The sequence below is a fragment of the Aythya ferina genome (assembly GCF_964211825.1).
Source record: "Aythya ferina genome assembly, chromosome: 1".
NCBI lineage: Eukaryota > Metazoa > Chordata > Aves > Anseriformes > Anatidae > Aythya > Aythya ferina.
This window is the reverse complement of record NC_140296.1, coordinates 163649857-163664534: the sequence shown is the minus strand read 5'-3', so window position 1 is coordinate 163664534 and position 14678 is coordinate 163649857. Positions and strand designations below refer to the sequence as shown.

The window sequence follows — 14678 nt, the reverse complement described above, 5'->3', positions numbered from 1 at the left end:
TTAAGTTCCTATGTGGTTTAAGCTAATCTCTAAAGAAGTCCTGAAGTACTTAACATTCATTTTGTAATGGATTCCAGTCATATCTGTGGTGTAAAATTGCAGCTGTACTTCAGGGGTATACAACCTTCCTAAGCAGAAGGATGGCTCTGAAATTCTGGTGGGAAAATAGGACAAATTCTCTCAAATTACAAAACCAAACAGAAATATCAGATCAGGTGTTTCTTGTTGTTGGCTGACCTGAAACATTTATATAAACATCTAACGGAACAGTAGTTGTAGGACAGGCTGTACTGAAGATGGGAGGTGTGCAACTTTGCGCTAGTGTTACTGTGTTTCTGGGTTGTGCAAAACTTCTCAGTGAAATGGAAGGATCGCTTCCTTAGTTAGTGGAAAGTGTATAGGTTGACACTAGTAAGTGCATCTTAATACCTCAATGAAAAGGCTTCACTTTTCAAAAGCCAGAGATAAAAATAAACATGTAAAATGGAAGTCGAAATTAGTAGCTGATAAATCCAGTGATTTTCCTGTTATTAGGTTACGCTTGCACTTGTTCACTCTAACTTAATTTAGCTTGTTAAATGTAGCCTCAAATACATAACATGATTGACAATGTCCCCAGTGTTTCCTTCATTATTTGTCAATGGACTTACTGCTCCAAGTATGGAAAGATATGAATATTAATTCTGATGCCCAAACTTTGGGGCTGTTTTATTTTCAGGGAAGTTCTGTTATTTTCTCTAATTACAAGGTCAAATAGACTGTCTAGATGCATGATACGTTCTAAAAACAACTTAAAGTTGGCAAAACCATAAGGAAAAGTACCTGTAGCATATTTTCAAAAGGATATTATAGGTGTTCTTAAGGCATGTCAGATGTTATTTTTGTAGTTTTAATTTATTTTAATACGTGTAAGTGACAGTTATCAAATAATGTGTTTGGGCCATCTTGCTGCATTTTTTTTTTTGTCTGCCCATTTTGTGCTTTCACTGAAAGTTAATACTACTCTTTCATATCCTCTTCACAGCATCTTCCATCTTGTTTCATCTTGTCTCTGTCCCCTCAGTAATTGTTTTCTCAGTATTCTGTCAAGTGTGTATGTATTTCCATTCTGCATCTGCCACTGAAAGACAAGCTCTACTTTTAACATAACCTTGGCAATGCCTGTATTGAGCCAAAAAGATAGAGAAAGGACTTGTTTTTCAGTTTGAAATGCCAAGGATACCACCACTTCGTAACTACATCTGAAACTTAATTTTTCCATTATTCAGGGTATAATCTTTGCAAAATACCTCTCACATGTTGAAGAAATTCCAGCACTCTGCCAACTGTAGTCCTATTTCTGGATCCCTGTTTGGCAAAAATACAGAATCGTAGAATGGTTGGGGTTGAAAGGATAATCAGAGATCATCCAGTTCCAACCCCCGCAGTTTCAGGAAAGGCTTCTCCCATTTCCTACTGCCTGCGGGAAGGAGAAGGAACACTTACGTATTTATAGGCTTATTTTGTCATTGCACTTCATCACTTCTATCCCCTGTCATGCAGCGCACTGGTGGCTGTGGTGGAGCTGCGCATTGCCAATGCTATGCAGTTCTGACTTGCTGGTTACACTGAGGGAAAGAGTGACTCCACTGACCTACCCAGTCTGCAGGGACTTTGAGTCATTCATTGCAATAAATAGTGTCTGCTTCTGCTTTTTACTCAGGTTAACCCTTCTGAGCAATACAGGTATGGAATTACCCTAAATTACCACAGTAATTTCTGCTCTTCCGAGTCCTGAGAGCAGGAAATAGGTTGAAATTTCCCAGTGTTCTCTGCTACACACTGGGAAGTCTAAATCTTCTAGAAATCATCCTTCTATCATGGATTAATGGAGACATTGCATTTGGTTCATATGTAAGGTCTTACCAATACAGTTGCTGGGATAAGAAATGTTAGGGTCTCTGCATCACCTTTCAAAAATAAATATAAAATGCCAGCATTATTCTAGATAAAGGTTCATGTTGTTGTGAGAGACGCATGGGATTTTTTTGGAAGCATGCAGTTGGTTCTTAGATATCTGTATTCTGCTATGTTTTTCAGTTCTGGACGGTTTTCTTGCTAAAGGTAGTTCTGCTAGTTTAGATGAACACAGATTAAAATTGTAATAGGAAATGCTTTGGTTACGTGGTAGTGGAAGTTGGTTTTAAGTGTACAGCGATTTATAAGCTTGCAATTTTAACTGCATCTGTAGCAATATAAAAACTTATATAACCATACAGTAATTGTTATAAATTATATAAATATATATATTACTTTATATGAAGTTGCTACATCTATTTATAGGCATTTTGACATGTTAGACCAGACCTGTTAGATTGTCAGAAACTGACACAAAAATGAATGAGGTGAAATCACATGAGTAGCTGCCAAAAAAAAAAAAAAATCAGTAGTGGAAGATGGTGTCTTCCAGCATTGTTTTTGTGCCTGCCACATGTACAGCACATACCTCATTGCTGTTCCTCTAAAGGCCTCTGCCTTTGTTGCAAATCATTGTGTATTTTCATGCTGTTATTTCTCTCACATCCTCCTCCAGTCCTGATTTTCTGCAGTTTAAATTCTTTGTGTAGAGAATTTAGGGTCAGGGCAAACTCCAAGGGTAATTTTGAAGTTTGTTCTGCCTTCTGAAAACAGCTCTGAGTCTTCATGCTGTGGCAGACAATGAAACAAAGAAACAAGCCTCCCGTGTTACAGTACGTCTGTTGAGGGTACGTCTGTCTCTGATGCCAGTGCAACACAGACTGAACAGTATTTTTAATTTTTTTTTTTTTTAAAGAAAACAACAGCTATTTTGCTTTAGGCAGAAGTTTTCTTTGGCATGCCTACCTAGTCTGTGGGCACTGATAGAAACACCTACCTGCCCTGATTCCTCTTGACTGCTTGTGTACCCCCCCACTTATGGAGAGCATCTTTCTCTTCCCCTGTTTTGTCCTTGTTCTTTATACCTGTTCCTCAGATGTCTGTACTGAGCACAACATGTCTTTTCTTCTCTACTATGCAGCAGACTGCTTTGCTTGGAGTCAGCTTTGCCCTTTACTGCTGGACAGGCTCTTTGTGCTCTGTGCCGTGACCCCCTGCACCACTTGTTCACAGGACCTTACTTTCCCTGTCCTCTGTGCTCTTAGGAGTTTTAGCTTTTAAGATGGCCTTTGTCTGTTTCCAGTGATAAGCCACATCATCTTGCTTTCCTTTTTGTGGAGTTTTCAGTGTGAGCAATTCCCATGTTTACACTTAAACTAAATCAGGGATTACCTCATGTATTACTAAAAATTACTAAAAAATAGTTAAGAAGGCAACAGAAAAGTGAGGTTATTGCAGCAGCCTGAAGAGGTTTCTAAGGTCTGTCATGTCTCAGTCCTTTAAATAGACTCAGTACCTGGCAGATAATAAAACATGTTTTTAAACACTGTGTTCCAAGTCCCTGAAATGACTTCATCTCTAAATAGACTCATGTAAGAACTCTTCTTCATAGAAGGGGGTGAGAGAGAAGAGAAGCCAGGAGAAGAGAAGGCCCCAGGGAGACCTTACAGCGGCCTTCTACTACCTAAAAGCAGCCTACAGGAAAGCTGGGGAGGGATTTGACTCAGGGAGTGCAGTGATAGGACAAGGGGGGAATGGTTTTAAACTAAAGGAGAGTAGGTTTAGGCTAGATGTAAGGAAGAAATCCTTCACAATGAGGGCGGTGAGGCCCTGGTACTGTGGATGCCCCATCCCTGGAGATGTTCAAGGCCAGGCTGGATGGGGCTTTGGGCAACCTGGTCTGGTGGGAGGTGTCCCTGCCCATGGCAGGGGCTTGGAACTGAGTGGTCTTTATGGTCCCTTCCAACCCAAAGCATTCTGTGATTCTATGATTAGAGGTTTTTCTGAAAGCTGTTAACTCTTGCTCTTAATTCTTCAGTTCACTGGGATTAAAACCCAAATCATTAAGAATGTTTGCTAAACAGCAGCCCTGGTAGATCTCTGGAAGAGTCTAATGACGTTCTTCTTTGTTCCTTTACCACTTGATATTGATTCTATTCCAGTTGGGGGATAGGTATTGTGTGCCATAGAAAGGTTTGCATACCTGTGTGCTTTGCGTGTTCAGTCTGTGATCCACTAAGTTCTAGTGCTTCTGTTGGGCAATACCATCTCCAGGATCAGCTGTCCAGAAAGCTTAAAAAAACAACAACAACTTGTCTCCTGAATCTCTAAGCAGAAAATTAAGTTGGTAGTAGCTATAATCATTAGTAATTGGTCAGGCATGCCATCTTTTAAAATTGCTTTCAGTGAGATTCATCCAGGGTTTCTTCTGGGCCAGGTAAGGAAATACTTTTTTGAATTTTATGTAAGACTCAGCTATGGTGGAACTTTAGACTGAAAGAGTCGTAGATAATTTCCAAAAGAGTAACATGAGAATATTTAACTGTAAACTTTTTTGGTAAAACTCTAGTTGGTTCTCATACCACTCCTCAGTATGTTAACATCGGTATTTCTTTCCGTGGTGGAATCAAATGTGTTGGAAAGTTACCAAATTTAACTTTTTTAAATTGCCAAAATATTGTCATAGCATTTCACTATTGGAGAGGAAATACCTACGCATTCTTCCCTTGTTTTAATCTTGCTTTGCAGTAACTACTTTGGTAGTTCTCAGTCTACAGAGACTGAGTGAGACTTCCAAAAGGGTGGTCGACCAACCCATTCTGCTCTATTGCATCAATCTTAATGTGGCTGTTCAATAATATCTGCCTGGGCTCTTTGAGACCTGAGTTAGAGCTACCAGGCTTAAAGTGAAACCTGTGCTTGTTGCAACTACTTCTCCAACCCCTGTAACAGTGCTCCTGTTGGCAGGCATTGTAACAGTCATCAGTGTCTAAGTAAAATGAAGTTCCTATGGTACTTGTTGCTTTTCAGGTTTATTGCAACACTAATTTCCCTTGTCTTTGTTTTTGTTTCCCTTGCCTTCTTTCTTCTTGGCCATAGAAATCCGTTACGCAACTGTGTACTGGAATAAAGCTCAAAAAACACTGCAGGTCAGGAATACACTGGACAGGAACGGAGATGCCTATGGCTTCTACAACAACACTATACAGACAACAGGTTGGGGAGTTCTGGAGATCAGAGCAGGCTATGGCCGTAAGACCTTAAGCAATGAAGACATCATGTATGCAGCTGGCTTTTTGGAAGGCTATCTCACAGCTCCGTAAGTACCTCAGGAAGCAACTCAATTTATGACACTTCCACTGGATTTCTGTGAGTGTGTTTATTTTTCTTTTCCCTTCATTCCTATCCACTTAAACCATACACTTTTGTGGTTGTGTGCTGTTCTTTTAATTCGTAACAAGTATGAGATACAGCATCTTCTTTACAGTATCAAGATGTGGTTTCTGCCTTGTGTTGTCTTCTCATCCTGCAGGCTCTCTTCTCACCTTTGTGAGAACAATGAGTACTGCATCAATATTTCTGGTTAAGTAATGTAATCCCAGAATAGCATATGTGTAATGATGTGAGTAAGCCTTGTGTTGTAAATAATTACAAAAGGGGTAGCAGAAAGAATAGTTATTTCCCCAGCCTGGAGGTAGGTGACTGACCAATAGATGAGAGAATTGAGAGCAGATCAGTCAGGGAGAGGCAAAGGCTGCAGGGCTTCCTTAAGGGTCTTTTTCAGCAAGCGCTGTCAAGAAACTACTGGGGAGAACAGATGCTGAAGCTTCATAACATGGGGAGTTTTATCCCTCCTGGACAAAATTTTTTTGAAAAAAAAAAAAAAAAGAGGCTGATACACTGAAAGGCCAGGAGGTAGACTGGTATATGTCTAGAAGGGTCACTGTACTCCTGAAAGCCCTGTGGAAAATGAATGAGGGACTGAAACACTCCCACAATGCAAATCTGTGAAAACTGACTGTTTTGTGCATGTTATGAATCCAGACAAGCTTTTTCTGTTCTTTTTAAGTTCTTTCCGTTACTAAGCAGGAAGGCAGAATTGGTGGGATATAGCTGGTGATATGACTAAGCACATGACATGTGGATTGTTGGCAAAGGCTCTATTTCTCCTCTATGAACTTAAGAATTTTTCTTTTACTAAGACTAAGTTCTGTTGTGTGCCTAATACAGCATAATTTGTTGATCAAGAAAACACTTTGGGGGAGAGGGAAGGGGAATCTTAGAGTTCTGAGTGCACAGCATTTATCCCAGGCAGGAAAGAGAATGAAGTACATGAGAGATCTGGATATGTGTTTTTAGATTATTTGCATGAGAGGTTATTGCTATGGACTACTTAGACAGTTTATGTAAACTACATATGGCATTAAATGAGAATATTGTTGCAGAATCACAGAATGGCTGAGGTTGGAAGGGACCTCTGAAGATCATCTACTTCAACCCCACTGCCGAGCAGGGATCACCTAGAGCACATTGCACAGGATGGCATCCAGGCGGGTTTTGAATATCTCCAGAGAAGGAGACTCCACAACTTCTCTGGGCAACCTGTGCCAGTGCTTTGTCACCATCACAGTCAAAAAGTGCCCCCTCATTTCAGACGCAATTTCCTGTGCTTCAGTTTGTACCCGTTGCCTCTTGTCCTGTTGGTGGGCACAACTGAAAAGAGGCTGGCTCCATCCTCTCAACACCCTACCCTCAGATATTTATATACTTCAATTAGATCTCCCCTCAGTCTTCCAAGTTTCCTTACAACTGGGTGTTACTTGACAGATTTTTATTCAGTGTCTTTGTGTACTCATCTTTAAGTGATTAAACTTAAGTTTTGTCATAGTATGTAGACAGCCCAATCCATACTAAGACTAATCAGATGACAAATTATATTTTAAAAAACACACTTCTGGTCTACTAGCGCCTCCATAGTAGATATGTAAGTCTTCCTTGCTGACTTTTTAAACAATCTTAACTATATACCCATTCCTTTAAACATAGCTTGAATGTGAAACAGTGTCTGACATAATCTGATGTCTTAGTCTATGCTTAGGTTTAGGAGAGGTGATTTTCTTCCTCCTTCCCCTCCCTTCCCCAGCCATTGCTACTGTAGGGCTATCAGCTCTGCCACTAAATGGCCCATCATAGAGAGTTAGATGTAGCAGAAATAATAACAAACAGAGGTCTTAAAGTCTTCAGAAAAGAGTTTAAGGGTTTCTGTCAAGGAAGAGGTTGGAGAAGTATGTTTTGAGACTTGGGCTTTTAAGTGAAGTGGGGAACTTAACTGAACTTGTTTTAAAGGAGTTGAAGTGTGAAGTTGAAGGGTTAAGATGCAAAACCAGAAGTAGCCAAAGCCTTGATTTTCTCAAAAAGGTCTCCTCAGAAAACATATTGAGAAATTCTCTGACAGTGCAAAGCCTGAAAATGCTTCCCATCTCTAAAATGACTATCATATATTATATGTACCATCTGTTTTTTTGGCTATCTTTGCCCCATTGTACCATGGAAAATGCAGTGGAAATATATTTCTCACAGAGGTTATGAATATAAGCATTTTCTGTCTTGTGAAGCTATTTTGGATAAAAGGACTTCTCTTTGAAGCTAAGAATATCTATTGAAAATGCTCCAGCTAAGGAGCGAAAATGAATCCTCTGACCCTTGAGAAGACAGAGGACCTATTACTTCAGCTTTTAGGTGTACAATCTTGGTGTTTTTATTCAGTAAACTGCAAGTCAATAAAGTTCTCTTACACAGTGGATTTGACACTTTTTGAAGCACAGAGAAGCAAACTCACTAAGTCTGCACATGTTAAAAGATTACTCTCAGAATTCCGTTTCTCTTTTATCCTGTCTGGAGGGTCACAGAATCCTAACTCACATGCAGGAAGATTTTTTTTTTCTTTGGGGTGTTTACACAATTCTCCTGCAGTGAAACAGGTAACCAGCATCTCTCAGACTGTAAACCTGTTGCTATCAGACAGCCTGGCAGCTTGTCTCCAGGGAAGCTCTCTAGCATTGTCATTACTTCCCATATGAGAAGGAGTCTCTAAACACTCTCATTCTGCCTTTGCACACATCAGTGCACACAGTAGCTGCATGCAGCTCAACCTTCCTTTTTAGGGACTCATCTGTCCTGGTAACAGCAAGGAAGAGTGTAACGACATGTTTGATGGTGTTCTAGACTTTATTTGCATCAACAACCACTTAACTACCAGAGTGATGAGGCTTATGTTGCTTGTCTGTATGAGCACTGCCACCATAAGTGGCTCTGGTACAGCTGTCCAAGGTGAATACACTAGGTATGTGTGGTAATTGAGGTGTCCTCCAGTACATTGTTACCTTAACCTGGACAACTCCAAGGTCTCCAGCTGTCTCTCATCCATTTGTGGCAATGCCATTTGTGGTCATGACTCTATGAAGCCGAAATGACCCAAGGTATCTCTTTGTAGAAACCCTGAAGTCCTGGGAGTGCTCTGGTCTCACGTGTTGTGTTAATGGGAAGGATACATTCCTTCATATAATCCCAGTTTGAAGTGCAGGTTCCTGCAGAAGCTGTCAGGTGAGCAGTAGCTCCGGATTGACAGTGCCTGCAACTTGGAGACCTTCAGGAATTCTCAGGTAGCTCAGTTCTTTCATTGCACCTAGGGTGTGAATTAAGGTTTCTAGACACAGCCAAGCCTTTGATGGTATGCATAAGAATGTCAAAATCTTTCTTAAGAGCTTATGTTTTGTCCTTTGTAGGAACCCAAGCAGAATATAAGATAAATGGATTAAAAAAAAAAAAATATATATATATCAAAACGGGACATGCTGGGACTGTCTTATCTCAGATTGCTGGGGAAGAATGTATGTCTGCTATAGTTTTTTTAGGTTCGTGGTATAAAAAGCAATATCTAAGCAAGTCAGATCCATCTACCAGTGATGACAGAAACAGGCATTTTCTAGAGCACAATTCATCTTTCTAGTGTAGGTACCTGATTCAGATAACAGCTGTCTGTTTTGAAGACACTTAGGGGGAGGATAAATCTAATTTGAGTATCTAGAGAGCCAGACATTTGTTTTTATCCCCAGTCTTTGGCCTCTTTGTAAGGTCCAATCCTAACATCCAGCCAAAGCTGTTAGCTCTGGTTTTCTTGGGTTATGAATTCTCTTCCCCCATTACAAGCAGTGTTACTGAGGCCTCACTGTACTCGGGCAACAGCAGAACACATCCAGATCAGTGACGTGAAGCACATACTTTTAGTCAGTCCCAACTGGGACGTGCTTGGTGCCTTAGAGCAGTATTTAAATTTGAAGCAACATTAATTGTACTCTTTTCTGATACAACCTCAGCTGACCCGAGTCCTGTCATCTTCCTCTCTAATTTGAAGAACATAGCTGTGCTTTGCTGTTTTTAGACTTTGAATTCTTGTCCCAGTATTGTAATTGCCTTGTTTTTGTTGTTAGATACAGTTGCAAAGCACTACCTTACTATAATGATCCAATTTACTTTGGAGGATAATACCTATACCTTACAAAATATGCAAGCCATGTACATGGAAACGTTAAAGGGAAAAAAAAGTCACAGGGAATTTAGGAGGAAAAAATCTTGGGCATTAAAAGATTAATCAGTCAATCCCAGGAATTGTCTGGCTTCTGTTAGTATATGCAAGAGGGAAGCCCATTAAAGAAGCTGCTTTCAGTTCCCTGATTTTGAACCAATCCACTCTCTACTCCGGTTATCTCTGCTTAAAGATGATACAAGTATAAAATCTGCCTTGTGTTGCATACCTTTCAAGTGCACCAAATGAAGAGAGTATGGCTGACAGTTTGTCGTGGTTCCGCTCGAGTGGGCAGCCGAGCTCCACCACAGCCGCTCTCTCACTCCCCCTCCTCAAAGAGGAATGGGGAGAAAATATGTGAAAAGGGCTCAAGGGTTGAGATAAGGACGAGAAAATCACGCAATAATTATTTTAACGGGCAAAACAGACTCGGCATAAGGAGATAGTAAGATTTATTGCCTATTACTAACAAGCGAGAGAAGTGAGAAAACAAAGGAAAAAAAAAAACAAAAGCACCTTCCCCCCATCCACCCTCTTCCACCTCCTCCCCCCGAGCGGCGCAGGGGAACAGGGGAATGGGGGTTATGGTCAGTCTATAGCACTTCTTCTCTGCCGCTCCTTCTCGGTCACTCGTCCCCTGTGCTGTGGGGTCCCACCCACGGGATGCAGTCCTTGATGAACTGATCCGGCGTGGGCTTCCCACAGACAGCAGCTCTTCCAGAACTGCTCCAGATATGGGACCGTACCACGGGGTCCATCCCTCAGGAGAAAACTGCTCCAACCTGGCTCCCCTACGGGCAGCAGATCCTGCCAGGCCACCTGCTCCTGCGTGAGCTCCTCTCCACGGGCTACAGGTCCAGCCTGGAATCTGCTCCGGCAGGGGTCTTCCACAGGCGGCAGCCTCCGTCGGTGCAGGGCCACCTGCTCCACCGTGGTCTCCTCCACGGGCTGCAGCGTGGAACCCTGCTCCACTGTGGTACTCCATGGGCTGCAGGGGGACATCCTGCTTCACCATGGTCCTCACCACAGGCCGCAGGAGACTTCTGCTCCGGCGCCTGGAGCACTTCTCCCCCTCCCTCTACACTGACCTTGGCACCTGCAAGGCTGTTCTCTCACTCCCTTGACTCTCCCAGCTGCTGTGTGGCGCAGCGTTTTTTTCCCTGTCTTAAATATGCTCTCACAGAGGCGCAAAACAACATCGCTTATTGGCTCGGATCTGGAAAACAATGGGGCCCTTCCCAAACATGGGGCAGCTTCTAGATCTTTCTCACAGAAACCACCCCTATGGCTCCCTGCTACCAAAACCTTGCCACGTAAACCCACTACACAGTTGAACCTAGAAGTCTGATCAGAGTAGTATCCTGGCTGTTTTTATTCTCTTAATCTGGTTCTTGTCCCTGAAAGACCATCTGCCAGATGGACTGTCTTCTGCTATTCCCTCCCCATTTCTAATGCCATCAGAACTCTGTCTTGTAGTATGGCATAAATTATGCTATAATTTCCTTCCTAAAATTACTTAAAATTCTTATTTGCCAAATTTGTTGTGACTGCAGGGGTGCAGAATGTTGATCAGTTTCTTCAACTTTGTCTACTTCAAGAAATAGGTTATGATCATTGCATGTAGTCTTGTGTTAAATGGGAGAACAGCTAACTGTAGAACTAAAATTGGTACTGTAGCTAGAGTTTCCTGAAAGGTGTGATGGTGTGAAGCTACTGAGCACTCCCCTCTCTTGCCCGAACTCCCCAGATCCAACCCCTCTCACTTATATCTGCCCAGGCACTGATCAAGCACTTTCATGTTGATTCACTTACTAACATAGCAGAAAGTTGCATTTGTATACTACCTCTCTTGCTTAAACAAGCATAAAAACCTAATTCAAGCTACAAACTGCCAGAAAAATAATTTACATTTTTTTACTATTTACATTTTTTTGTTGGGTTAGGGTTTTGCTTGAATGTATGCAGACCAATTAGACTGGGTAGCCAGAGGGTTACCAGAGCTGACATAAGAAACAGCAGGGTCATGCAATCAAGTTGTGCTTAAACAGCTGAGGTTGGGGCAGGGGACAAAAAGAGAAGGAAGAAGGTCAGTGGATCAGCATCTCTAATCATCAGCAAACCATTCAGTCATCTCTGGGTGCATTCTCTAATTATACTCTGAAAGAAACTGGGGAGAAAGAGCATTCCTCCCAGAGGAAGTTGCCCTTGTTTAATAGAAGGAATCCTGTCCTGCTAGCATGCTCTTTCCTTGAGGCTGGCATTTGCTTCTTAGTTTGGCTTTCTTTCCCTCAGAACTTGGTAGGAGATAATTCTACTTATGACTGATCTAGTTCTACCTACTCGAGAGTTCAGCAAAATAATTTCCTGCTGAATTCCACCTAGAACTAAATATTCCTCCCCCTGTGTTTTTTTTTTTGTTTTTTTTTTTGACTCTGTAGCTGAAAAAGTGTTGGCTCAGTTTGAACTTGAAAATTAAGAAATGTTGATGGGAGGAAAAATTAATGGACTGAGAAAATTCAAAAGCTCTGTGAATCAGATGCATGAATTAGATTTGACCTAAAATTGAAGGGCGATGATAACTTTTGGGCTCCTGAGCTCTTTTTGTCAGTTAATTTTGTTATGAAACGTAAAGTGCTTTACTTCAATACAAACAAGCGAACCAGTCAACTAAAACAAACAGAAACTCAACCTTTTGTTCCTTCTAGTTAATGGTGATGAAACAGCTAACTGAACTCAGCTTGGAGGTGGGAGGCTTGGGGGGTGTGGGGGTGAAACAATGTTGGTTTCCATGCAGCTGAATCTGTTTAGGGCTGTCATGAGTCTGTGGGAATGCATAGGATTAACATACACCTTAGAGGCTTTTAGCTTATGTAAGAAAGGATCATGGTCAGTGATAAGCAAAAACTCCGCTAGATACCAGGCTAAAATTCTCTCACTACTCAATCAGCAAATATTCTCATCTCCATGCTCTCTTGGTTCCAAATTGAATAGCTCTCCAGTAAACCGTTTCTGTTATGCTTTAAATTAATGTGCTAGAATTTTGAAGATGGTTCTGATCTTCAGAGATTTCCTGAATGTGAAGTTTTGCTATGAAATTGTACCATCTCACTTTTGCTTCTTTTTCCATTGTAGAGCAGTTTGAGCGAGCATTAGCAAGGACTTTTATTTTGACTTAAATTTAAACAATATACTTGTTTTAACTTTGCTATTTGACATGCCTTAAAGATACGATACCATTTCATGATTAGAAAAAAGTGACTTTGTGGTGCATGGCTCTCAGTATCTGCTGACAAATGGGATGGTGAGGAATAAGGGAAGGTGCAAAAAAGTGATTTCTACTACCTTTTTTCTTTCAGGCATATGTATGACCATGCTGCAAATATGTATCCACAGTTAATTAAGAATCCCACCGTTCGAAGTGGAGTCCAGAATTTCATGGCGTATGTATTTAGTTCTTAGAAAATAAATTCTTCAAGACTTATGATTGATGTATATAAGGATATTTCAATTTTATTCTCTCATAGGTGAAAGAAAATATATGTTTACTTTTCCACTGACTGCATGGCATTAGTGTGTGTGAGGAAAAATTCTGAACTTGTTAAGAAGGTCATATATCCTTCCCCAATTCTGATTCTTTCAAAGAAATATTTAAAGATATTACTGCAAGTGGGTGTGGATAACACCAATGAATTATGAAGTTTATTCTAGTGAAAATCCTTTTCTAAAAACTGGTATTTTGAATGTTACACTGAACAGTGTGGTCTCTTGGCATCTTAGTCTTTTTAACACACTCTTTCATTCCACTGTTAGAATTTTGTTTACTATACCACTGATGTGAATTCTGTTCTAATCACAAAAGTCCTGAATCCTTTTTTTTCTTCAGCGGTATAAATCAACAGTAATTCTGCTCAAATATTGCAGCTACGCTGTTGGGGAGCTACAGGTGGGAGAACCGGGACAGGTACTAGGAGACTCAACTGTATTTAGCACTTACATTAGTCTCCTTAGACTTGTATTTTCTTCCATTATGAATACTTCTGTGAAGCTTTGGTCATGTCTGCAGACTAATTTTTACATCTTACCTTGTTTTGTTTCCTGAAGCAAGGGGGCTACATATCTGAATAATTCTGTTTATTGCATTTGTATCTAGTTTGTTTTTAGTGTATCAAAACAGATTAGAAAAAAAAACTCTTAGCACTCTCTTCCTATCATTGTATCCTTCAGCATTGCTGTCCTTTCTGTGAGAAAGATGAGGTAGCTATCATATCTGTTTTTTGTGTTGTTTTCCTCAGTATAACTCATAACAGCGGCTGTATTCCCCAAGATGCATTGTTGTGATGGAGGGGGCAATAGTAGGTGGCCTTGTATATTTTTTTTTTTCTAATGCCAGTATTCTGGACTCCTGCTGTGTTGCTTTATTTTATAGCAGTCTCAATATGGGCTACTGTGTTGTGTTGAAAGCCATAGCTGTGAATGCTCTGATCATGTTCCTGTTTCCTCTGACATACGTCTTGTATCTTTTTACTTTCAGGTAGATAAATATGGCTGGTTTTATCAGCCATATACTGCTGGAAGAGTTTGTTTCCTTGCCAGATTCATTCACTTCTTTTTTTCTTTTTTTTTTCTTCTTTTTTTTTTTTTTTTTCTTGCTGTACATAATGCCAGATAGATTACAGTCTCTGGTCCTGTGTTTATCTGGTCTTGACTTACTCTAAAAATTCAGGTTCCTCGTTGTGTGCAGCAAAGGAGGGAACTCTACGAGTTCCTTCTAATGTTGACTGCTCTTGCCCTTGGGTCTGTTCAGCTTCTGTTTTGTGCTGTAAACCTGGGTTGTTCGACTAGTAACCTCTTGGTTGGATTTGGCACATAGAATTATTGTTTGGCCTCCCACCTTTTCCTCAGAGGAGAATAGCAGTGGTTCTTAAGCAAAGTTTTAGCACTGCCAGCAGAAAGCCTTGGTTGCACTTGTACCTAGGGGAGAGAAGTAAGGACTTTAAAAGTCAGTCTATTTTATAGAGTAGGTATTTAAAAGGAAATAGGTCAGGTGAACAATCAAATGCTTGTTTCTCTTTACTGACTATAAGGGGATGCTAGATCTGCTATAGGTGGGTCTCCCACAGAGGCAGAGTCCATCTCTTTGGTGCTGAAACAATGTATGGAGGTAGAGGCACACGGTTGTAGGGTACATTGCATGGAT

At 40.8% G+C, this 14678-nt stretch overlaps 1 protein-coding gene across 4 annotated transcripts in view; it reads left to right on the top strand.

Moving 5' to 3' along the window:
- PLBD1 (phospholipase B domain containing 1) overlaps positions 1–14678 on the top strand; it is a 38041-nt gene that overhangs the window by 2504 nt on the left and 20859 nt on the right. The window contains exons 2-3 of one of the 4 annotated variants that reach the window (XM_084534552.1): positions 4996–5215; positions 12838–12921. In XM_084534552.1, coding sequence (XP_084390678.1) covers positions 4996–5215; positions 12838–12921 — 304 coding nt within the window. Of the gene's footprint in view, positions 1–4995; positions 5216–11718; positions 11780–12376; positions 12558–12837; positions 12922–14678 lie in introns of those variants that run through there. The other 3 variants (XM_084534553.1, XM_084534555.1, XM_084534554.1) reach the window with 3 other exon arrangements.